Raw genomic sequence first — 26,463 nt, forward strand, 5'->3', positions numbered from 1 at the left:
ACCCGGCCCCTCCAACCCGCCAGGACCCGGCCCCTCCAACCCGCCAGGACCCGGCCCCTCCAACCCGCCAGGACCCGGCCCCTCCAACCCGCCAGGACCCGGCCCCTCCAACCCGCCAGGACCCTACCTGCAGCCCCCAGCCGTGGGATTTGGCGACCGCCTCCAAAGGGAACTTGTGCAGAGTCCGAGGGCTCAGCTCCCGCGCGCCGAGACTTTTACAGCCAGGGCGGTGGGGTTCTTCCAAAATAACAGAGGGGAGGGGGGGGGGGAAACTACGGCAGGAGGAATCGGGAATTAAAGGGATCGGCTCGTGGAGGCCTGGCAGTCTTTCTGCAATTAGAATACCTAGAAGTATACATCACAAAAAAAAAGAATTCTGTGAATTTTCCCAAGGATTCCGATTTCATTTCGCAGTCATTTGCACTGCGCGCCCCCTTCAAAGCGTTGGAACAATCCACGGCGGCTGGAATGAGCATGCGCGTAGATGCTGTGTTTGGAATTCATTTTTTTGGGGGGTCTGCCACAAAGGGGCTGTCGGCGGGGGGGGGAAGTTATTCATTTGAAATCGTTTGCCCAGGTTGTGTCCGAGAACCATGGAGTTTGAAGAATCCGGCATTGGCGAGGAGTGCGGTGTGTTCGGCTGTGTGGCGGCCGGCACGTGGCCCACTCACTTGGACGTTCCCCACGTGATCACCTTGGGACTGGTGGCGCTGCAGCACAGGTAAGCGGCAGAGCGTGTCCGGGGCGATGGCCCCCGCTGCAGCACCGCGATGGCCCCCGCTGCAGCACCGCGATGGCCCCCGCTGCAGCACCGCGATGGCCCCCCGCTGCAGCACCGCGATGGCCCCCCGCTGCAGCACCGCGATGGCCCCCCGCTGCAGCACCGCGATGGCCCCCCGCTGCAGCACCGCGATGGCCCCCCGCTGCAGCACCGCGATGGCCCCCCGCTGCAGCACCGCGATGGCCCCCCGCTGCAGCACCGCGATGGCCCCCCGCTGCAGCACCGCGATGGCCCCCCGCTGCAGCACCGCGATGGCCCCCCGCTGCAGCACCGCGATGGCCCCCCGCTGCAGCACCGCGATGGCCCCCCGCTGCAGCACCGCGATGGCCCCCCGCTGCAGCACCGCGATGGCCCCCCGCTGCAGCACCGCGATGGCCCCCCGCTGCAGCACCGCGATGGCCCCCCGCTGCAGCACCGCGTTTTCTCGTCGACCTTTTGAAATGCTGCACTTTTTCTTCTTTGCAGCACAGTGACTGAATATTGTATTGTGTTAATCCTTTTTAGTTTCATGTGTTCCCATGAAGTTTCTTCATTAAGGCTGCAACAAGGGTCTTGGTGCATTTGCCATTGTACATTGTATGACAATAAACATCAACATTTTAATATTTGTTGCACAGTCAAGCAATGTGTGGAGGATCAATTATTTTTTTGTTACAGTCTGAAAATGTTTACTGGGCAATTAAAGGAAAATAAATTGTATTTCGTACACGTGCCCACAAAGGAACCTTCAACCCTGAAAGCGGTAGTTGTCAGAATGGCGCTTTCAGATTATATTTCGGAAGTACCCAGGAAGTTGAGTAGTATCTGTCGCAGAATGAGACCCCTGCTTTTTTTGTTGGTTATGTCTGAACAACAGAAGTTCTACAACTCTCCCGCTGCTACATTGATGCTGCCTCATGCACCCTGATAAGCTTGTCAACTTTGCTGCTAATATTCACCCTGACCACAAATTCACTCGCTCTCTAGCAACTCTTTTGATTTCTTTGTCTCCTTCTTGGGAGAAAAATCTCTCGACAGACATTTTCTACAAACCCAAAAACTCCCACAGTTACCTCAACTACAAGTCTTCACACACTAGAACCATGGAACAAGGCAGTACAGAAAAATGGGGCTTTCTTTTCTGTTCCAACTGTTATTCAGTCTAGTCCCACTAACCTGGTGGGACCTTAGTTTCTATAATGTAGAAACCAGTGTTCCACAACACTCCCATCCTGTTAAGTTTTTTTTAAATGTTAACATTGAGCCACATTCACTGCTTCACCCTGTAGATTGTCCATACTCTCACCACTCTGTGAAGAAATTTCCCCCATTCCTCAAATCTTCTCCATTTTCATCCATGTTTGTATTTCACTTTACCTCAATGGAAAACATCTACTTGCACTTTTCAATCTCTACCCATCACAATTTTGTCAACCTCTCTCAAATCGGAATTTATTGTCATTTATTTTGTAGCAGCATCATATAACCATATTGCAGCATTATATTAAAAGTAGTGCACAAAAAGTACGGCAGTGTCTTTGTTCATTGATTATTCAGGAATCTGATGGCAGTAGGGAAGAAGCTGTCCTTGTGTTGTTTGTTTTTCAGCTCCTGTACCTTTTCCCCAATGGAGGCAGAGTGAAGAGGGCATGGCCTGGGTGGTGGGGGTCTTTGAGGGTGGAGGCTGCTTTTTTAAAAACAACACCTCCTGTAGATGTCCTCGATGGAGTGAAGTCTGGTGCCCGTGATGTTGTAAGCTCAGTTAACAACCCTCTGGAGTTTATTCTTGTCCTGAGAGTTGGTGCCTCTGTACCAGGCATTGATGTAACCAGCCAGCATACTCTCCACAATACACCTGTAGAAGTTTATTTAGTCTTTGATGACGTACAGAATCTTCTTAGACACCTCACAAAGTATAGCTGCTGGCACGCCTTCTTTATGATTGCATCAACAAGGAGGCTCGAGGACAGATCTTTGAAGATATTGACAGGAATTTGAAGTTTTTGACTCCCCCCCCCCCCCCCCCCCCCCCCCACCTCCCCAACTGAGCTGTTGATGAGGATTGGGTCATGTTCCCCTGACTTTCTCCTGAAGTCCACAATCATCTCCTTGGTTTTGCTGACGTTGAGTGCAAGGTTGTTGTCATTACACCATTCAATGAGCTGATCTATCTTCCTCCTGTACCCTTCTTCATTGTCTTTTGTGATTCTGCCGACAACTGCCCTCATTCTTCTACATTATAGAAACTAAGGTCCCAACCTGTTTAACATTTCCCTGTAACTCTGTTCTTAAAGTCCCAGCAGCATCCTAGTATATTTTCTCTGCACTCTTTCAATTTTATTGATATCTTTCCTGTAGTTGGGTGATTAAAAACTGCATACAATACTCCAAATTTGGCTTTACCAGTGTCTTGCATTACTTTACCATAATGTCCTATCTCCTATATCAATGTGCTTCTGGTGTGGTCTTTTCTGCATTAGAGAGACTGGATGCAGACTGGGAGATCACTTCGCTGAGCACCTTCGCTCCATCTGCTTCAGTGACCGGGATCTCCCAGTGGCAAACCTCTTCAATTCTGCACCCCACTCTTGAGCTGTCATGATTATCCATGGCCTTGTGTATTGTCAAATCCAGTCCAGCCATAAATTGGAAAAGCAACACCTAATTTTCCAACTGGGCATTCTCCAACCTGATAGTATTAGCATTGACTTCTCTGGTTTCTACTAGCATACTCCCTGTTCTCCCTCTCTTCCCCATCCTTCCTCCAGCTGTCCACCTCCTTCCCTTTCCATTCACAAAGCCAACCCCCCTCCCCTTGTTTGCTGGTGTGCAACAGGGCTGTGGGACTGTGCTCCTTCCCCTGCCGTCCCACATTTTTGTTCAGTCACCTGCCCAAATTTTATTCCCATCTTGCTAGCTCAAGGCAGAAACTTTGGTTATGTATCTTTATCTTTGCTACATAAAGTACAGGCAGTTCCAGGGTTAAAAATAAGTTCTGTTACCCAGGTCTGTCTTTCATTCAAATTTGTATGCAAGTTCCAATGATTGCATATAAATTTAGCGTCAATACTCTAAAACATCTGAAACATAATACAACAGTACATAATAATGCAGTATATAATACAGTACTGTATGCAATAATAAAAGTAACTACATAAAAGTTAACACAGAAGAAGATGATGGAGAGATGATACAGTACATCCCTCCCACATCATCGCTCCTTCAGATCCGTGTCCGCCTCCTTCACTCACTCCTCACTGCCCTCGGTGGCACCTCGTTCGCCCACTGCTTTCCCCAGGTCGCATTCAGCCTAGCCTGACAGTGGTATTGTGATGGTGCACACTGCTCCTGCTTCTCTCCCTTCCCTTCCCTCTGCTGGGCTGCTCGTCCCCTTGCCCACCCACATGCAGCCTAGCCTGGCAGCAGTGTCTCAATGACACACGTCATTGTTGCTGCTTCTTCTTCCCACCCCCCACCCTCCATGAGCTCGGTGTGGGGACTGGTGGCGGATTGTTGGGAGGGAGCGGGATAGTGGTACCAGTGCGGGGACTGTTGGTGATGCAATACTCATAAAATTTAACAATTTTTGGTCATTACTATTAGAATTATGGCTCAACCATGTTCAAACCGGAAGTTGATCCCATTCGACTTCAGGTCAGCTTGTCAGTTCATAACTACGGTTGTTCATGAATTAGATGTTTTTAACCCGGGGACAGCACTTATTCCCAGATCCCTTTGTTCCTCCACACTTCTCGGTCCCGACCGTTTACTGTATATGCCCTACCTTGGTTTGTCCTCCAAAATGCAATTCCTCATACTTGTCTGCATTAAATTCCATCTACCATTCCTGACTCATTTTTTTAGTTGGTCCGGATCCCTCTGAAAGCTTTGAAAGCCTTCCTCGCTGTTTACAAAGCCTCCAGTCTTAGTGTCATCTGCAAACTTGCTGATCCAATTTCCCACATTATCATACAGATCATTGATATAGACAACAAACAACAGTGGTCCCAGCAGCAATCCCTGAGGCACACCACTAATCACAGACCTCCTGTCTGAGAAGCAATCATCCACTACCACTCGGTCTTCTTCCACTGAGCCAATGTTAAATCTAATTTACAACCTCTGAACCTTCTGAACTAACTTCCTATGTGGGATCTTGTCAAAGGCCTTACTAATGTCCATGAAGATAACATCCACAGCCTTTTCTTCATCTCCTTTCTTGGTAATCTAAAAAAAACCTCAAGATTCGTTAAGCACAACCAACCATCCACAAAACCATGTTGACTATCCTTAATCAGCCCTTGGTTGCTGGGACTTTAGGAGTTGAGTATATCTGATCTCTTAGCACACCCTCCAATAATTTATGTACTACTGACGTCAGGCTCACTGGCCTGTAATTTCCTGGTTTACTTTTGGAGCCTTTTTTAAACATGAGCTACCCTCCAATCCTCAGGCACCACACCTATCGCAAAGGACATTTTAAATATTTCTGCCAAGCCCCCTGTAATTTATACACTAGTCTTCCTCAAGGTCTGAAGATATATTCTGTCAGGCCTAGGGGTTTTATCTTCCTTCATTCGCTGTAAGGCAACAAGCATCTCCTCCTCTTTAATCTTTATATGTTCTATGCCACAACTGCATGTTTCCCTTCCTTCCTTATGCACTATTGCCAGTTTCCTGAATAAATACTGTTACAAAAAAAACTGTTTAAAATGTCCCCCATCTTGTGGGGCTCCACATATAGAAGACCACTCTGATCTTCTAGGGGACCAATTTTTTCTCTTGCTATCCTTTTACTCTTAACATACTTGTAGAAACCCTTTTGGTTTACCTTCACATTATCTGCCAAAGCAACCACGTGTCTTTTTGCCTTCCTGATTTCCTTTTTGAGTATTTACTTACATTTTCTAAACTCTTCTAGTACCTCATTTGCTACTTGTTGCATATACTGGCTATACATTTCTCTCTTCCAGATTGCTAATATCCTTTGAAAACTAAAGTTCCCTATTTCTATTATCTTTAACCCTGACAGGAACTTGCAGCTCTGCACTCTCAAAATTTCACGATTGAAGGCCTTACTGAACACATCCTTGCCAGAAAATAACTTATCCTAATCCATTCTTCCTAGATCCTTTCTCATTTCCACAAAATTGGCCTTTCTCCAATTTAGAATCTCAACTCAAGGTCCAGAACTATTCTTATCCCGAATTACCTTAAAACTAATGACTTTATGGTCACTGCACCTAAAATGTTTGCCTACGGGTCACTGGACCTGACTGATTCCCTAATTAGTAGATCAAGTATTGCATCCTCTCTTTTTGGTACCGCTATGTATTGATTTAGAAAACGTTACTGAACACATTTGACAAACTCAAAGCCATCCAGCCCTTTTACAGTATGGGAGTCCCAGTCAATATGTGGAAAATTTAAAATCTTCTATCACAACTTTGTTCCTTACATTAGTCTGCTATCTCTCTACAGATTTGCTCTTCCAAATCTCTCTGACTATTGGGCAGTTTATAATACAAACCCAACGGTGTGGTCACACCTTTCTTGTTCCTCAGCTCCACCCTTACGGCATCTGTAGGCAACTCCTCTGGGGTGTATTGTCTAAGCACAGCTGATATTTTCCCTGACTAGCAATGCCACTCCTCCCCCACAATCACCTCTGAAACAATGGAACCCTGGAACATTGAGCTGCCAGTCCTGCCTTTCCTGCAACCAAATCTCATTAATAGCAATAATGTTGTAATTGGACGTGCCAATCCAAGTCCTAATCTCGTCTGCTTTTTTGAGATTGAAATAAATACACTTGACAACATTTCTATTACATACAAACCTTTGATTTCTGTCAATACATGCAGTCCACGCATGACCTTTATCTTCTTCCTTCTCCTCACTATCTGCTCTAACACTCTGGTTCCCTCCCCGCCAATCTAGTTTAAACTTTCTGGAGCAGCACTAGCGAACCTACCTGCAAAGATGTTCATCCCCCTCCAATTTGTGTGCATCTGGTCCCATCAGAACAGGTCCCCAAATGTCCATAAAAATGAAGCCATCCCACCTGTACCATTTCTTTAGTCACATATTTAGTTGCTTTAACTTCATACTTCTAGCCTCACTAGCATGTGGCATGGGAAGCACTCCTGAGATCACAACCCTAGAGGTCCTGTCCATCAACTTTGTACCTAACTCCCTAAACCTTCTTTGCAGGACTTCCTCATTTCTCCTACCCACATCATTGGTCCCTACATGGACCAAGACATCAGCTGCTCACCATCCCTCCTGAGAATACAGAGAACTCGATCCGAGATATTGAGGACCCTGGCACCAGGGAGGCAACAGACCATCTGGGATTCTCAATCTCTCCCACAGAATCTCTTATTTGTCACCTTAACTATCGAATTCCCTAGGACTACTACTTTCGTCTTTTCCCTCCTTCCTGAGTTGAGGGTCCCAGAGAAGTAACCATTACAACTTGTCCCTGGTTGGTCATCCCCACCAATAGTATCCAAAATGGTATACTTATTGTTGATGGGAACCTCTACAGGGATGCTCTGCTCTCTCTGTCTTTTCGCCTTCCCTCTCCTGACAGTCACCCAGCTACCTGCCTCAGACCTTTAAGGATACTGTCTCCCTGAATCTTCTTTCTATCACCCTTTCTGCCTCTGTAATGATTTGGAGTTTATCCAGCTCCAGTTCCCTAACTCAGTTTGTCAGAAGCTGCATCTGGATGCACCTTTTGCAGGTATAGTCTTCAGGGACAATTGTGCTGTTCCAGATTTCCCACATCCTATAATGAGAGCAATCCACCGGCCTAGATGACTCATTACCTGCTCCAAAATATCAATCCAAAGGCCTTGCTGCCAAAAGCCAGCTTCGACGATGGCTGCCCTACCAACACTTCACCGCCGAAAACTGCCCTGCCTCGATGAAGCCTCACGCGCCTCGCCGCCGAAGGCTGCTCCACCGCCTGGTCAGAAGCTCGCAAGCCTCACCACTGATACATCAAAGGCTGCTCCACCATCATAGTGCAAACTTTCTTAATATAAACCATCTTGCAACAAAAAAATTTAAAATAGTGCAGAAAAAGTAAGGCAGTGTCTTTGGTTCATTGATTATTCAGAAATCTAATGGCAGTAGAGAAGAAGCTGTCCTTCTGCCGCTGAGTGCTTGTTATCAGGCTCCTGTACCTTTTTCTCGATGGTAGCAGAGTGAAGAGGGCATAGCCAGGGTGGTGGGGGTCTTTGAGGATGAAGACTGCTTTTTTTTTAGGTCATGTAGATGTCCTCGATAAAGTCTGGTGCCTGTGATGTTGCAGGCCGAGTTAACAACACTCTGGAGTTTTTTCTTGTCCTGAGAGTTGGTGCCTTCATACCAGACAGTGATGCAAACAACCAGAATACTCTCCACGCTACACCTGTAGTAGTTTTTGAGAGCAATGACATACCAAATCTCCTCAAAAACCTCATAAGTCTAGCTGCTGGCAAACCTTCTTCGTGACTGCATCAACATGGAAGCTCCAGGACAAGTCCTTGGAGATGTTGACACCCACAAATTTGAAGTTCTTGACCCTTTCCCCTACTGAGCCCTCGATGAGGACTGGATCATGTTCCCTTGACTTCCTCCTGAAGTCCACAATCATCTCCTTGGTTTTGCTTACGTTGTGCAAGGTTGTTGGTGTGACCTCAACAAGCTGATATACTTCCTGTAAGCTTCCTCACTGCAGCTTGTGATTCTGCCATCTGTCATCGGCAAATTTGTAGATGTGCCTGGCCACACAGTCGTGGGTGTATAATGAGTAGAGCAGTGTACTAAGCACCCATCCTTGAGGTGCACCTGTGTTGATAATTAGTGAAGAGGAAATATTGTTTTCCAAATTCGTACTGGCTGTGGTCTTCTGAAGAGAAAGTCAAAGATTTGTTGCACAAGAGGATACAGAGGCCCAGAGTTTGTAGCTTTTTGACCAGCACTGAGGGAATAATGGTATTGAGGGCTGAGCTGTAGTCGATGAAGAGCTGTTTTCAAGGTGATCCAGAGCTGAGTGGAGAGCCAGCGATATTGCATCTGCTGTGGAGCAATTGTGACAGTAGGCAAATTGCAGTGGGTCCAGATCTTTGCTTAGGTATGTATTTATTCTGGCCATGACCAGCCTCTCAAAGCATTTCATCACAGTAGAAGTTAGTGCCACTGGGTGATTGTTGTTGAAACAGTTCACACTACTCATCTTGGGTTCCTTTTGAAACCGGTGGGAACCTCTGACTGCAGCATTGAGAGTTTGAAAATGTCTGTGAACACTCTGGCTAGTTGGTTGGCGTAGATTCTCAGCACCCTGCCAGGGATGCCATCAGGGCTTGATGCCTTGCGAGGGTTCGCCCTCTTGAATGATGTTCTGACATTGTCTTCAGAGACAGATATCACAGGGTTCTCGCAAGGATTCTAGTAGTCACTGGTTCTTCTCAAAAGAGGCATAGAAGGTGTATCTTGTTTGCAGAGGGAAAATGTTGGAGGGGAGAAGTTCTGCTCGGATTCTGTTTATGTTCACTTTTTAATTACAAAATCAGAATAACATTGATGCTAAAATGTGAATTAACAGCAAATTGAATCACATTTGGAGAGTGGGATGTTAAAACTGCATTTCAGATGGGGCATCTTTCATTTTGATGTTATTGATTGGAGTATTGAAGCGCAATGATATTGATTGAACTTTAATAGTGTTTTCATAGGAAGCAAAGTTTAATGCCAACATTTATTGAATAGTTTGCTCTGTAAATACCATCTTGTTCTAAATCTTTTGAATTTGGTCAGTGCATTAGTAATCTTCATCATCGGCACCAAGATACATGATGTGGAAAGAGGAGCAGGTCATTCTGCAACAAGGTCAGAGCATTTAACATCAGAAATATCCAAGAAATTTTATTTATTTAGAATTTTCCAATTTTGTCTACTCATGATATGAATGGAAAAAAAATATTATTTTCATTCCTCTGTTAAGATGATACGTGCACTTGTAATTAACCTCTGGCCACACATTAGAATCCTGTGTAATCTAGAATTGAACATCAGTGAAACCGATAGAAATAAATATATTCATGCACACATGAGCATTCTCACACTACTTCAAATAACTGCTATACAGTATCTGTAGCCCTGTATTCTTTTCTTCATACTTTAATCCAGGGTGGGCCACCTTTTAAATCTCACATTTCACTTGATTAATTCCTATGCCGTAAGGGATTGCTTAAGGTGGTATGTGAATGGAAAAAAAAGTTTAAAAACCACTGTTTTAATCATACCTTGTTATCTGCACAGTTTTGTAACTCCAAAGGAAATGGGCCAATGACAATTATTCTCAAGCAAATTATTTCTGTAACAATTGGGTCTAGAGCAGTGGTAACCTTTTCTTGAGTTTTTTTTTGAAAAGGTTGTCCTTCTCTGCTTTATTCAATCATAGGAGATGTATCTCACTCAAACTTAGATTATTATCGTTGCTGGAGGTTGTATGCAACAAGATCTAACAACATTTAATCAAAAGCTGGTAAGTAGCAAGTAACGTTTGTCTCACAATAGCGTCAGACAGTGAACATTTCTAAAAAGAGCAAGAAAACCTTCCTTTAATATTCAATGACATTACAATCTCCAAGTTCTCCCCACCACCAATATCCTTAGTACCACCATCTTTCCAAAGTTCAGCTAGACCATAAATACCTTGGCTAAAATAATTAATTACTTGCCTCCTGGTAGTTCAAAGTGTATCCAGCACCTTGAAGACAGAAATTGGGAACGTGATGGATTTTACGACACTTGGCAAGATGAGTATAACTTCAATTACATGCCAGAAACTCAATTCCCTTCAGAATACAGAAGCTTGATTGTCATACCATTCCGTCCACCATCTTAAACATTCATTCTCTTCATCACCAATATCCTGTGGCTACAATGATGTTCTACTCAATCTATTTTGGTAATTTACCTAACGGCTTTCCCAAATTTTGATCTGCACTCTAAGTTATGTACTAACCTTTGTTGGATTTAAATCTTGGAATCACACACCAAACACCACAAAAGATTCAATGGTTTAAGAGACTGACTCACCATCATTTCAGTAGGTCTTGGAGATTGGTAATGAATTATGACCTTCTATCTAAAAAAAGTAATTCTACTTTTTTTTAAAATGACAGAGCAGATTTGTGTATTTGAACTGAAGTAATGCTGTTCTGCTGGACCCCATGCTTCTAACTTCAACTTGGTTGCATTTACTTTACCTCAGTTACTTGTAGTGAGTTTGACATTATAACCACTTCATGAGTAAAGAAGATTTTACTACATTTATTGTAGATAAATTGTGAATAACAATTTTTAATGGGAAAAGATACTAGTGAGGATAATATTTGATGAGCATGTTGCTGTGAATGATTACAATCTTTCATGCTGAGCCATTGAGGGTAAAGAGAAAAAAACCCATAGCACAGATTCCTTTCAGTGCCTAAAACTTGAATGTAATCTAAGTGATGAGAAAAATTAAAAACTCCTCTGCAGTCAGTTTTTCTTTACTTTTGATAAACCTCGCCGTATAATTGGTAGAAGTGTTCCTATTGACGGTGTAACTAATAGGTTAAATGCTGGTTACCAGTTATGCACGACCATTGAATGCATCACGAGTAATTTATTTTTTCTGTCTTACTGATGATTAACGTTTTAAAATCTATTTAAACGATATAACAGACAGCAGTGATTCTAGCTTGATTGTTTTTTGGGGGTGATAAAGTCCTGTTATTTAAACATTCCTCCATTATAGTTTGTTTCCTAAATGTTTTTGTATCTCTTAACAGTTGCCCCCCCCGCTCCCAACCCTTCAGAAGTGAACTTAGAAGTTCTTCAGGCAGATGGTTCAGAAGCCTGAAGACTAGCACTTCTTGGTTCAAGAACCGTTTCTAATGGCTATCAGGCTCTTGAAACTCCCTATGTAATTCTAACCAGGGACTTCTCTGACACCACAAAAGAAATGTCTATACTAATGATAAGTCAATTTTTTCACTAGTATAACTTTGAATATTATTATGATTTTTTTTGTACTCGAGGTCTTGTTTTAATTTAACTAAGTATACCATTGTAGTTTTTGTTTCACCAAGTACCTTTCCAGCTGCAGAAACAAAGTATTTTGGTGCATATATACAATGTCCAATTTATATGACAATAAACTCATTATTATTTTGAGTTATAAAAACAATGAAATGGCCAGTGTGAAGATGAGTTGATTTCCAATTTAGGACATTATTTTAATTAAAAAATAATTCTCTCGGGCTATCTTTCATAATTATTATTTTCAACCATTAATAATTGATCAACGTTTCCCTGTATGGAAAATCAAAGGTATTGTTTCTTTTGTAAATTTATTTAAGGTTGATTAATGTCTTTTGAACAGCTTGCAAGTAAATATTACCTGATAAATATTCTTTTTCGATATTTACAGATTAGAAACTTCTTAAATACCATATTACTGGATAGATTATTAAAATTACAACCTGTACTTCATGACAAGATTAAAAAGGCCTGGGAACTGGAACTTGCAAGAGACCCTTATCTGAGGATCTATGGGACAAGATTTTTAAATTAGTAAATTCATCTTCAATATATGCCCGACATTCATTAATCATTTTCAAAGTGGTGCATCATGTTCACACGTCCAAAGATAAATTGGGTAGTATTTTTCTAACATTAACTCTGTTTGTGACAGATGCAAATCTGAAATTGCTACATTGACACATATATTTTGGTTTTGTTCATCCTTTGAAATTTTTAATATCTTTTTAACTATACTCCAGATAACTGCTTTTTGCAGGGTTATTGACCCAGAAGATGTAGGGAGGATTTTTTTGTACCTGTTCAACGCATTGTGGCCTTTTCTACATTGTTGGCTTGAAGACCTCCATCAGTGTTTCAATTATTCTCTCATATTTTGTCTATTTAAGCTTAGAAAAAAATAGATATCATATATTTGATTCATCAATGAAATTTGAAGATATATGGACACCTTTAATGTCTTATTTTCATATGATGTAAATATTTCTGATATGATTAGATGTATTAACTCTTCCAGATGAGATATAGTCTTACCTTGTTTTTTGATTTATGGTAGGAACCAAAAACTATAAAATATATGTAACTCTCAGAATAAGCTGCTCTACTGTTTTTTTTTGTTAGTTTTTTTAATTAGAGTAGGTTAGGTGGGGGGGAGGTTAAATAATACTTTAGATTTTTTTTAAATTTCACCCATTGCAGTGGAGGGGGGACCAAGTTTATATATATGATACTGTGTTTCTTATAAAAAAAACAATAAAAAGGATTAAAAAGATATCTTGATGTTCCTCTTGCTGACATTGGAACAATGTCGGATGCCAAAGACTGAGTTCTCACAATAAGCGAATGTTCAAAGATATGGGGACTTCAGAATATATTCAGACAGAGCCCTTCATAATGTTTGGGACAAAGACCCATTTTTTTCTTTTATTTGCTCCTGTGCTCCAAGCACATTCCAGATTTTATTCAAGCTTATTGGTATGCATTTTGACTTAACCATGTAGAAATTACAGCACTTTTTAATAAATAGTTCCTACATTTCAGGGTATTATGAGCCCAGAAGACCCCAAAACCTAGCAGCAACAGAAATTCACCAAGACAAATAATTACTTGAACAAAAGTTGCTTTTAATTTTCTTTAACATTAAAAAAAGGATCAAACTTTAACTTATTATTAACTTAACCCCCTTCTAATTCTAAACACATGTGTATGTAATTTGTATATGTTCAGGAAAATTCTTTGCTTTAATAGTACAATCATTCACTTCTCGCTTCTCCAAGTTCACTGATATCAGGCAATTCTTATACTGTACACAGAATTTAACATTTATGAATTTCATCAGGCTCTAGTGCTAAAAGGTAAATGGTTATTGCTCAGGAAAGTTCTTGTTTGTTCAGAGAGATATTTGTTGCTCATTGGACACATTCAAACTGATTTCCTCCAATCAGTCACTTCAGTGTCTTGGTGTCGCTTTTCCCACCTCTTTACATACCTTACTACCAGTATTCTGACTTAACTCGCAGACAGATACGGATATTTGGAGTATTTGTCGTTCCTGTGTTAACGGCAACTTAAGAATGGAAAAATCACTTAAGGTTTATGTAAAAAAACACATGACGACTGTCTACAGAAGGCTTCATGAACTGAAATACAGAGGCTACACAGCAAGATGTAAACACTAGTTAGCCTCAGAAACAGGATGACCAGTTACAGTTTTCCAAGAAGTATTTAAAAGACCCTCCAATATTCTGAAAAAGACCTTGTGGGCAGATGAGACCAAAATTACCTGTGTCAGAGTGATGGCAAAAGCAAAGTGTAGAGCCATAAAGGTCCACTCACATACCACTTTAAGTAATCCCTATGCCATCAGTATTCTGTGATTAGTAAGGGATTGCTTAAAGTGGTGTATGAAGAGAAGGTTGAGAATCAGTGCTCAAGACCCAATTGTCACTGAAATATTTTGCTTGAAAAAAATTGTCATTGGGAGTCAATTAGGTACGATTAAAACAGTAGTTCTTAACCCTTTTCTTCTCACATACATACCACCTTAAGTAATCCCTTACTAATCACAGAGCACCTATGACATAGGAATTCTTAAAGTGGTATGTGAGTGGAAAGAAAAGGGTTGAGAACCACTGATCTAAAGCATATCACCTCATCTGTGAAACGTAGTGATGGGGTTGTTATGGCCTGGGCATTTATGGCTGCCACAGGTATTGGTGCACTTATCTTCATTTGATGATGTATCTGCTGATGGCAGCAGCAAAATGAAATCTGAGGTATATAGAAACATCATATTTACTCATGTTTGAGCAAATGCCTTTAAACTCATTGGATGGCACTTCATCCTACAGCAAGACAATGATGCCAAACATACTGCAAATGTAATAAAGGTGTTTTTGAAAGTAAACTACTGGAAAATTCCTGAATGGTCAAATTGGTAACCCAGTCTAAATCCAATTAAGCAAGCTTTCCATTTGCTGAAGAGAAAACTTTAGAGGCCAATTCCTGAAAGAAGCAGGAACGAATATGTCTGCAGTAGAGGTCTGGCAGACCATGATGTTTTTGAATCAAAGACTGTAAGCATGTTTGCAAGGGATATGTAATGAAGTACTAAACATACTACTTTAATAAAATGGTTGGGACTGGGTCTATGTCGAATAAATAGATTTTTTCTGAGAACTGGTCACGTTTTAAAAACAGCCCAGTAGCAACAGCAAATCACTTGTAACAGTGTTTAAACAACAACAAGGGAAGGCTTTTTATGCATTAAAATAATATTTAATTCTCACCAAAAAAATGCTGGCTGCCACAAATCACCGACACCTCCTCACCAAGGCTTTGCTCGTGCTGGGAGCCCCAGGTCCCCAGTCAATTCGGTTCAAAAAACTTTTTGAATAAATGGTCTGATTGTTTGGGATATACACATTTATTGAAATTTTAAAATGAGGATTTTGGAGAATCAAATTTCTAATAATTGGAGCTGTACTGTACAAATATTATGGTGCCCTAAAATGAGGGGACTATGTATAAAAAGTGCTGTAATTTTTACATAGTCAAACCAAAATGTACATAAATACACTAATAAAATCTGGAATGTGCACTTTAATCACATGTGAATTGATTGACTATAAATTTAAAACTGTAAAGAAGTAGGTTCCTTTTTTCATTTGACTTGGCAATGTATTAAGGTTAAACCATTTTGGATACAAATTGGACTATTTTTAGAGAGTGTTAAAGGTTAAACCTCCATTATTCCCAATGTTATTTTTATTAGGAAATTAAAATGTTCAGGTTAAAATTAAGGTTAACTATGTTTCAGATTGAATTTTTACGATTCGCTTTAGCTGTTTCAAGGAAATGTGCAGCTATTACTTAGAAGTCTGATATAGATTTGGGGATGCAGAGATGGCATACTGAAATTAGATCTTCTATTCCTTTTGAAAAAATAACAACTTACATGATAAATATCACTTGTTTGAAAATATGGAGCCCATATTTACAACAAGTTGGTTTGAAAATTTAAATTCTCAAGAGTTCGTCCTGATGGTGGTCCTTGGTTCCCTGGCATTTGATCAGAATTTGTATATTGTTAATCTCTTCACTTTGGGGTGTTTGGGAGGGAGGATGGTGGGGAGGCAGGGATGGATTTTTTTTATATACCACATGCCTTGAATGCATAATTCATTATTAATTAAATGTATTGTGATTTTAAAATTTTTAATTAAATATTTTTTTTAAAACGGGGCAAATAAAGGAAATAATGTATTATCCAAACATTATGGAGGGGGCTGTATAAAGATAATTGCAAAAGTATAAAAATTGCAATATAAACTCTGGTTAGATTGTAGTGGTGTACATGATCTGTTCTTTAAAGTCATAAGATTTATCAGAATATAAGGGTGCCTTCATCAAAATGTTGTAGTGTGCAGTCTGACTTGACGAATTAAACATTTTATGACCTCCAGCTATTTTAACTTTGCAGATCATTTATAAAGCCAAATTTGAAATGCTGCTTTTTCATATAATTTGATTTGGAGCACGAGTGTAGCCAAATTTAATCCAAAGCGATCTGTAAATTCACTGACAATGCTATCGTTGTTGGCTGAATAACTCAAAATGAGTCAGATGCATAATGGAGTTCAAGAATCTGGTTGGGTTGTGTCAGGGCAATAGTCTTGCTCTCAGTGTCACCAAGTCCAAGGAACATGGTACAATTTGGGGGAGGGAGGTGGAGGAGAGATGGAGGAAACAAGGGACCACATTCCTGTCTGCATTGAAGGATTGATGGGACAGAGGTGGAGAGGGTTACTAGTAATTTCAAGACCAAGAGAGTCCATATTATCAGAAGAGCTCTCCTGGAGCCAGCATTTTGAGGCAACTGATGAAGGCACACTTTCTAAGGAATCAAGACATTTGGCATTCTCGTTCAAACTTCAATAGGTGCATTATGGAAAGTATATTGACTGGTTGCAGCAAAGTAGTGTCTAGGGAATTCGACTGCCCAGCATCTCAGAAGAAACCAAATGTGGCCATGTTCATCAAGACTTCAAACTTCTGTCGATGTGAGGCACTGCCTCCAGAAGGCAGCCTACATCATAAAGGACCACTGGTCACATTCTCCCTTCTCTTCTGCTACCTTTGGGAATAAAGTGCCGAAGCCTGAAATTTAGCACCTCATAGGTTCAAGAACTATTTCTTTCCAATGGCTATTGGTCTCTTGAACCTTCTCTTTACTATACTAATCATAAAATATTCCCAAGACCTCAAAAAGGACTGTCTACGCTCTTGTAAAAATATTTCTTGCATTATAATAACTGAAAATGATCTTTTAGAATTTATTGTCTTCAATTTAATGTATGCTTTTTACAAAGTACCCTATTAGGCTGGGGCAGTAACAATTGAGGTGCATAAGCACATTAACCAATGTACATGACAATAAACATCATTGTAAAATTTTGTTAACCATACTTGTATGAAATTTAAGCGTCAGTTTGAAGTAGTCCCCTTCATTGGGCTAATGTGACTTTCAGCTGATCAAGTCTAGAACCTTTGACATCAAATTGGATATATTCAGCATTATTATGAATAATGGGGTTAGTGGCACTAAGACTTGTCTGGTCATCCAGATAAAACAGTTGTGTAATGTTTGCTTTTTGCTAGATAAAACCCAGTTATCAATATCCAAATGACTTATTTGTAATACAAAGCACATTTTGTTATTTATCTAGGGTATTATTTATTACTGTTAATGGCTTAATGTGTTATAATTAATGTAAAATTGTGAAAGAATTAGTACCTTATAAAATAACTTCCTTTAATAGTCCCTCCACTCCTTTGTAAACACTTGTCTTGATGTAGAGAATAAATTCATTTCTGCTTTTTATAAAATAATGCTATTATTTAGCAGACAAGAAATTTGCCTAATTATGAAAAGGCTGCCCACACTTTTTTAAATTTAAAATGAATTCATAGTGATTACAATTTAGAATAGAAGTTGAATGAAGTCTAATCTATGGAGTTCTTGCATCTAATTAAAATGTTGCTGAACTTTGATTCTTATGAAAAATTTTTTTAACTTCTCATAACTTCACTGTTGGTCAATAAATGCATTTTCCAAATACAATGAAACTCCCACTATCTGGCACCTATGGAGATTGGTAGATCCCAGATAAATGAACACTGAATGCTTTTCGCTGATAGAGTTCATGCAGTGTTTGCTGCATATAAATAAATGTATCAAGAAAATAAAAAGCAAACTAGGCAAACAACACTGGACATATTCCTGAAGAAGCAACACCTCCCCAGGAAGAGCCTCAGCAAGGTCCTTCAGGCATTAGAGTGACCGTTCATCCATGGAGGTTATTGGACCTGAAACTATGAGGAAGTTGAGAACAGTGATGTGGATGATCCTGATCCTCTTTATTAAATTGTGTGTGATATAAGCTGACAAAGTTTTTTTTTTCATTTTTTAAAACTTTTATGTAAACTGTTTAATTTATAGTAATTTCAGTATTCCATATAGTTTTGCTGAGTATATACAATAATATGGTGTTCGCAGAACGTCCACATCGCATAACGGCCAGTTTCACGGAAGTATCTTGGATGTTGAGCGATGCTTACCTGTACACCAGCCCTTCCAGAAAGGCAATGGAGTCACGGATAGTTTTGCCGCTTGCCGTTCCCATCAAGGGCAAGACCACTTCTCTAAGGTTGGGTCAGACAATGGTAACTAGATGCCTTGCCAGGGCGGGGGTTACCCTGACATGTTCAGGGATGTTGCGCCTGGGAACCCCACCATAGAAGTTGGTGATAAGGGCCCATTCCCTGAAGATGTTCATGCCCTCGCTAATGGTGGACCACTGCGGTTGGCATGTCAGGTCCCATTCTAAGCACGTGGAACCTGGCCTGCACCGCTGTCACTATCCAATCCCACAGCATGCTTCCCTCCTCTATCCCCTCGTGAGACACTTACAAAGAGCTATTAACTGAGTGGACAGAATACCCAAAGTTCAAGCCTCTAAATGGGAACGGTGAATATGGGGGGCCCCTTGACCACAGCCAGAGTAGACAGGTGAGTAGATGCTCACCTGACTGCTGGCAGTACCTGTCCATCAGCGCAGCCAATTCCTTGGTGGCATACTCCCTCTCTATGAACTCACACTAGCCCCTCTCCCGTCTTCTTGGACTCTCACTGTTCTCAGTACTCTCCCCATTATGGTCAGCTGATGGGTGGGGGTTCCTTATGGCAGGTCTGGGACTGCATGGACACTGGCTGGGATTGCATGGTCTCCAGGGCACAGCGGGGTGCATGCAATCGGACTCAGCCTTCACAAAATCATCAACGGCAACCACCCATCTCCATCTCCCAACCATGCATCATTCTCCTCCCTGTGCATAATGATCATTCTAATCTTAACAGGGTCTACCTGCCAGCCAGGTCAATGGGCTGTCTGAAGCTGCCATGCTTTAGACAGCTGGCAGGTAGCTTCAGTGTACTTTGTTTCTAAGCAACTGATGCGCCCCCTGTCAGTGTAAAAGAGCCTCCCGCAGGGACCCGTGCTGGATTGTTAGGGATTCTGCATTCTCCTCAACTTTAGAGAAACTAAATGTAAATTGGTGACCACAAAGTGGAACACCATATAAAGATTTCCTTTTATCATGAACATCTTGTTTTCATTTTTGCCTTTCACATGATTCTAACAAAGCCCAAAATTGTGAGGTCGGAATTGAAGTGGTAGGATATTTGATCTAACAACTGTCCATATCACAAATGTGAGGACTCCACATTCAATTAATTGTTTTCAGAAAGCCAACCATTGTACTTTACATTAAAGATTATCAACTGATGACACTTTTTCTATATAGATGTTACTCATCTGCAAATTGTTACTCATCCCTTCACTTGGTTTCTAACAACTACATTGCTTTACATCAGTGGTTCTCAGCCTTTTTCTTTCCACTCACAAAACTCAAAATGGTCAACCAGTTTACCTATCTCGGCTGCACCATTTCATCAGATGCAAGGATCGACAATGAGATAGACAACAGACTCGCCAAGGCAAATAGCGCCTTTGGAAGACTACACAAAAGAGTCTGGAAAAACAACCAACTGAAAAACCTCACAAAGATAAGCGTATACAGAGCTGTTGTCATACCCACACTCCTGTTCGGCTCCGAATCATGGGTCCTCTACCGGCATCACCTACGGCTCCTAGAATGCTTCCACCAGCGTTGTCTCCGCTCCATCCTCAACATCCATTGAAGCGCTTACACCCCTAACGTCGAAGTACTCGAGATGGCAGAGGTCGACAGCATCGAGTCCACGCTGCTGAAGATCCAGCTGCGCTGGATGGGTCACGTCTCCAGAATGGAGGACCATCGCCTTCCCAAGATCGTGTTATATGGCGAGCTCTCCACTGGCCACCGTGACAGAGGTGTACCAAAGAAAAGGTACAAGGACTGCCTAAAGAAATCTCTTGGTGCCTGCCACATTGACCACCACCAGTGGGCTGATAATGCCTCAAACCGTGCATCTTGGCGCCTCACAGTTTGGCGGGCAGCAACCTCCTTTGAAGAAGACCGCAGAGCCCACCTCACTGACAAAAGGAAAAGGAGGAAAAACCCAACACCCAACCACAACCAACCAATTTTCCCTTGCAACCGCTGCAATCGTGTCTGCCTGTCCCGCATCGGACTTGTCAGCCACAAACGAGCCTGCAGCTGACGTGGACTTTTTACCCCCTCCATAAATCTTTGTCCGCGAAGCCAAGCCAAAGACATACCACTTTAAGTAATCCCTATGCCATAAATCCTCTTTTATTAGTAAGGGATTGCTTAATCCCTTACATGAGTGGGAAGGGAAGATTGAGAACCACTGCTCTTGACCCAATAGTTATTGGCCCATTTCCTTTAGAGTCATGAAACCATGCACATAACGAGACAATTAGGTACGATTGAAACCGTGGTTTTCAAAGTTTTTCTTTCCACCCACATACCACCTTATGCAATCCCTTACTAATCACCTATTGCATGGGGAATACTTAAAAGTAGTATATGAGTGGAAAGGGAAAGGTTGAGAACCACTGCTTTACATCTTCCTAGCATTTGTTTTCTCTTTGAACTCTGCTATTGTTAACAAGTTTTTGCCATCCTCCAAAACTCCTCCATCATTCGTATCATGCGGTCTCTTAGTCTACACCCAACCATTCTCTTGGCTCTGTCCCTTGCAACAAAAAAAAACTTTTCTTCTTTAGCTATTCCGTTCATTTTAAAGGTTAATACCTGAAATGTTAATTCCGTTTCACTGTCTTAAGTTTCTGGTTTAATTTAAGATGTCCAATGCCTTAGACAAAAACTACAGAAGCAATGTTGCTTTTAATTTGAAGTTGACCTTAATTTAATTATTATATCTTACTTTCCTCAGCTAAATATAGCACTAGAAGATGCTCCAAAATCATCTTTAACTATCTTTTTCAAGCAGCAGCAAGGAATGCAGTAATCGAACATGAGAACTCCAAACTTTCTAGTATAGATAAGAATCTATTAAGAGCTCTCCACATGCTTTTGTATTATTCAGCTCTGTCCATTCAGTTCTGTATTATTTTCATTTTTAGAGGACTGATAGAATTGTGTACTGTTGAATTTTGCCAGCTATAGAAAACAGATATAGAAGCAGCAGAGCATGTACAAGATTATCGGAATATTTATCACCTTTATATTAGATACAAGATTCTGTTGCAACGTATAATTAATACATAAGAATGACTTCTATTCTAAGATTCTGTGGTTCTGTAATGTTAAAATTTGGAATGATTTTCAGTGTGAAAATGCTTGTCTCATTTCCAAACCAAGTACTTATTATAATTATTATAATTTTTTTTAAACAGAGGTCAGGAAAGTGCTGGAATTGTGACAAGTAATGGGAGTTCCACACCATTATACATGACACATAAGGTATTGCATTGATCTTCATAACACTTAATTCAGTGGATTTAATCAGTTTATTCAATGTCCAAACTAATTTTATGTTGATGTCCTCTTTTGACTGGATTAATTAGGTGTGAAAATTGTAAAAGCTAGTAATCAAGGAAAACTTTTTTTGACCCAGAATTAGCAGTCAGTATTATTGAAGTAAAATAATTTGTTCCAGACAGAAGAAAAAATTCTCTCCAAATGATCTAGCCGTCTATGGCATGCATTAAAAAAAAATTATATCTTTATGAGCATTGTAAGCAAAATGTCCAAGGGTAGCAAATTGTAATTCTTATAGCATATGTACAAGCAAAAAAATACAATTTTAATAAAATTAAACAAAATAGATGCTGTGATTGTAGTTTGTTACACAAAAGTGCTGGAAAAACTCCGGTCATACAGTGTTCTTTATGGCAAAGGTACAAGACCAAGCCCTTTGTCAAAGTATGATTAAAAGGCAGGCAGGCATCTGAATAAATTAGTGGGGAGAGGGGCAGGGGCAGGATGAAGAGCACAGGCAACAGGTCATAGGTGGATTTGGATGGGAGCGCAAAAGAGAAAAAAGGCTGAGGTGATTGGAGAAGGGGATAACTCTGAATGGAGAGGGAAGGGGTGCAGAACTAGAGGAAAGGAGACTGGGATAAGGAAAGAGAGAGGGAGGGGGCTAAAAGAAACTTGGGAAGTCTATGTTAATGTCATCTGGTTGGAGAGACAGAATATTAGGAGTTCCACCAAATTGTGGATGGGATAGTTTTAAATGTGTATGAAACATAAATATGGAAACTGATAGAACATTAATGCAATTGAATTTTTAAATCCAAGCAATTTTAATTTGTGGAACTATTTAAGCAAATTGAATTATGGCTTGTTATCCAACTTAATGAGGCCTCGTGCTACAAGAAATAGATGCAAGAGTTGGTAACTTATGTTTGCTCTGCCATTCAATAAGATCACAACTAACTTTCTAATACTAATCTTGTATACCTTTAATATCTAAAATCTGACAAAACTGAATTAAATATACAGTACTTGGTGATTGAGCCTTCATAATCCTCATTACCCTTTGTTTGAAAAAAAAATCACCTCATATTTACCCTGAAAGAATGATTCTTTATCTTTTAGATTGTGTCCTTTTTTCTAGGTCCCATGGCCAGGAAATATATACTCACTATAAGACCAAAAGACTGTACTCCTTGGAGTTCCGAAGAATGAAGGGGGGGGGCTTGATAAAAGCATTTTAAATATTGAAATATTTAAATATTGAAAGGCCTGAACAGAGTAAAGGTGGCAATGTTTAAAAATAATTTTTAAATTCTGGAACAGAAATGCATGTTTTTGTGTTATGTGTAAAATTTCCAAAGTGCAATCAGAAACAATGTAATTATCAAAATTATAGGGTTTTTTGTTTCCCTTCAAAACTAGAGATCATGAATAACTCAAAAAAAGTATTTCTTTTTATAGGGAATGGGCCTTGTCAGCAATAACTTCCGTGAAGAACAAATACAAAAGCTTCGCAGTGGAAATCTGGGTATTGGACACACACGATATTCTACGTCAGGCATTTCCGAGTTACAGAACTGTCAGCCATTTGTGGTGGAAACGCTTCATGGAAAGATTGCTGTAGCACACAATGGAGAATTAGTCAATGCGAAAAAATTAAAAATGAAGGTATAAGCATTGGTCTAATTATATCGAATAACTAGTGTTGGAAAATAATTGTTGTATTTTGACCTATTAACCTTTTTAGTTGATAGTAACTTTTCACAGCGCAAAAGATTAGGGAAAGGTCCCTGTCCAAATTTTAGGGGGCATGGTTGGCTTAGCAGTTAATGCAACTCCTTTACAGTGCCAGTGATCGGACCATGCTATCTGTAAGGAGTTTATATGTTCTCCCTGTGTCTGTGTGGGTTTTTCCAGGGGCTCTAGTATCCTCCCACCATTTGAAATGTACCAGGATTGTAGGTTAATTGTGTATAAATTGGGCAGCATGAACTCGTGGGCCTAAATGGCCTATTACCATGCTGTATGTCTAAATTTAAATTTAAAAATGGATTTTTCTGGCAAATACCATATATTTTGGCGTATAAGTCAAATTGTGAAACCCAAAAAAAATCTCTCAAAAATTAAAGGTCGATTTATATGCTGGATGTACTTTTGCGCCCTTAAATTCAGCTCAAAATCCAATAGATGCCAGAATGGTCTTGCCTTCACACACTACCATGTAGAATGTAAGAAGGGTCTAATTTCAATGCCACATCTAAAGCACATTTCAGATAGAGTATTTCAGATTTTGATTTGTGTAGTTATGGTTGATGTAAAAAAAATTATATTGAACCAATCCGTATCCTGAATTTATTGTTGATGTCATGCTATCCAGGCACCAATCAGACCAACATTCCTCTTGTATTATAACAACTAGATCCGACTCTCACCTCTCCCTCGACCTTTGGAGGTCCGGCTTAGCATTTTTGCCTTGGTAAACAGAATTAATGCTGGTCATAAACTTAGGTGTATTTCCCAGTCATAGCATCCTCTCCACTTCAATTCGAGGGTGGGGCCATTTTGGGACCCCATCTCTCTTGCAAGAACGACCTAAACTGAAGAAAGCATAGGGTTACGTTTGATAAATCATTTTTCTGTTTTAATTGATCAAAGGACATGTCGTTCTTCCTCATAAATTACTATACATTCATTAATCTAATGCAAACTTTTAATTGTATGTATTAACGTGGGATTGTATGTTTTTTTTTGGTTATTAATTTGACCACCGCCAGTGGGCTGATATCGCCTCAAACCGTGCATCTTGGCGCCTCACAGTTTGGCGGGCAGCAACCTCCTTTGAAGAAGACCGCAGAGCCCACCTCACTGACAAAAGGCAAAGGAGGAAAAACCCAACACCCAACCCCAACCAACCAATTTTCCCTGCAACCGCTGCAACCGTGTCTGCCTGTCCCACATCGGACTTGTCAACTTGTCAGCCACAAACGAGCCTGCAGCTGACGTGGACATTTACCCCCTCCATAAATCTTCGTCCGCGAAGCCAAGCCAAAGAAGAAGAAGAATTTGACATTCCATTTGTAAATCAAATCCTTTGCTGACCCCTCCCTCATTGTATGTAATCCCATTTAGATCCATGAGGGAGAGCTCATCACAAAAGGATGAGAGGAACATTGCCTGAGCTGCTAAATAATATTTTTAAATCTTGTAATCTTAATCCACCCATTTTATATTCCAACATCATGGAGATCCTAGGCAAAGAAAATGTCTTATATGACCATTAAGTATGTTTTTTTAAAAAATTCCTAGGTAAAGGAATAGGCTACGATTGAGAGGTATTGCGGTCTTGGCATCACTTTCATTTTCACACAATTTACCTCCCAACTAAAGTAATAGGCAAATCCTTCCATCTTTGTAAATCCTCCGCTATCTTCCCAAGCAACAAGAAATAGTTAAATTTGTACAAATTTTGTAGATTATTATCCACCATTATTCTTAAATGTTCTGATTTCCATTTAAACCACTCCTTTTTATATTTTTCATAATCAAAAATTGTTAATGGTTTAAATTTCTCTTTTTGCAAAATTAATTTTATAACCTGAAACTCTACAAAATTTCTCCAATGTGGTCTGTAGTTTGGCCAAAGACTCAACTGGGTCTGTTGAATATAACAGCACATCATCAACAAATATATTAATTTTATGCTCTTCCTGGTCAACTTTGAATCCCTTTATGTCTGGATTCTGTTGGATATAAACCCACCCTCTGGTGGACATCATGATGCTCACGTCATGATGTCACCCTTCCATATATTTAATTACCCTCTGTGTCAGTAGCCATGTTAGTCTAATAGAATAAAGAATGAGAAAGCATCTCACCTCAGAGTCTTAATTGTGTGAGTGCATACACAACAGTGGCGACGAGGAATGAAATGAACCCTACATATACTCCATGCACCAACCACGAGAAGGAAAACAACAAAAAAAAGGTAGAAAACAACTACCTAACAACCCCAACAAATTCCCGCCCAAAGATCAAGATGAAATTGCTCCAAGATGGCAGAGGGAAATTTTGGGGAATTCAATGAAGTAGAAGAAAGTTGAGATAACTACATAGAACGGTTTAACCACTACTGTGTAGCCCACAATATTGTGGAAAGTCCAGTAAACTGCAAACTTGCCCTCTTCCTCAGTATAATGGGCAGCAAAATATTTGACCTCCTAAGACCTTGCTGGCCCCATAGGATCCAGGGACGAAGACATTCAACAAATTATGCATAGCTCTTTTTTTGGCTTGGCTTCGCGGACGAAGATTTATGGAGGGGGTAAATGTCCATGTCAGCTGCAGGCTCGTTTGTGGCTGACAAGTTCGATGCGGGACAGGCAGACACGGTTGCAGCGGTTGCAGGGGAAAATTGGTTGGTTGGGGTTGGGTGTTGGGTTTTTCCTACTTTGCCTTTTGTCAGTGAGGTGGGCTCTGCGGTCTTCTTCAAAGGAGGTTGCTGCCCGCCGAACTGTGAGGCGCCAAGATGCACGGTTTGAGGCGATATCAGCCCACTGGCGGTGGTCAATGTGGCAGGCACCAAGAGATTTCTTTAGGCAGTCCTTGTACCTTTTCTTTGGTGCACGTCTGTCACGGTGGCCAGTGGAGAG

The 26,463-nt window shown here is 40.6% G+C and overlaps 2 protein-coding genes across 8 annotated transcripts in view; one reads left to right on the forward strand and one right to left on the reverse strand.

Annotated features, from left to right (window-relative positions):
- paics (phosphoribosylaminoimidazole carboxylase, phosphoribosylaminoimidazole succinocarboxamide synthetase) overlaps positions 1-243 on the reverse strand; it is a 34,792-nt gene extending 34,549 nt beyond the window's left edge. Inside the window, exon 1 of the mRNA XM_069924610.1 lies at positions 128-243. The gene's annotated coding sequence lies outside the window, so the exon portion shown is untranslated. The remainder of the gene's footprint in view (positions 1-127) is intronic.
- Positions 1-26,463, forward strand: part of ppat (phosphoribosyl pyrophosphate amidotransferase) — an 89,538-nt gene that overhangs the window by 1,230 nt on the left and 61,845 nt on the right. For 3 of the 7 annotated variants that reach the window (XM_069924603.1, XM_069924605.1, XM_069924606.1), the window contains exons 2-5: positions 578-721; positions 9,569-9,640; positions 21,730-21,796; positions 23,276-23,482. In XM_069924603.1, coding sequence (XP_069780704.1) covers positions 594-721; positions 9,569-9,640; positions 21,730-21,796; positions 23,276-23,482 — 474 coding nt within the window. In that variant the 5' untranslated portion in view covers positions 578-593. Of the gene's footprint in view, positions 1-495; positions 722-8,649; positions 8,886-9,568; positions 9,641-18,420; positions 18,553-21,729; positions 21,797-23,275; positions 23,483-26,463 lie in introns of those variants that run through there. The other 4 variants (XM_069924602.1, XM_069924609.1, XM_069924607.1 and 1 more) reach the window with 4 other exon arrangements.

The sequence above is a fragment of the Narcine bancroftii genome, chromosome 3, assembly GCF_036971445.1.
Source record: "Narcine bancroftii isolate sNarBan1 chromosome 3, sNarBan1.hap1, whole genome shotgun sequence".
Taxonomy (NCBI): Eukaryota; Metazoa; Chordata; class Chondrichthyes; order Torpediniformes; family Narcinidae; genus Narcine; species Narcine bancroftii.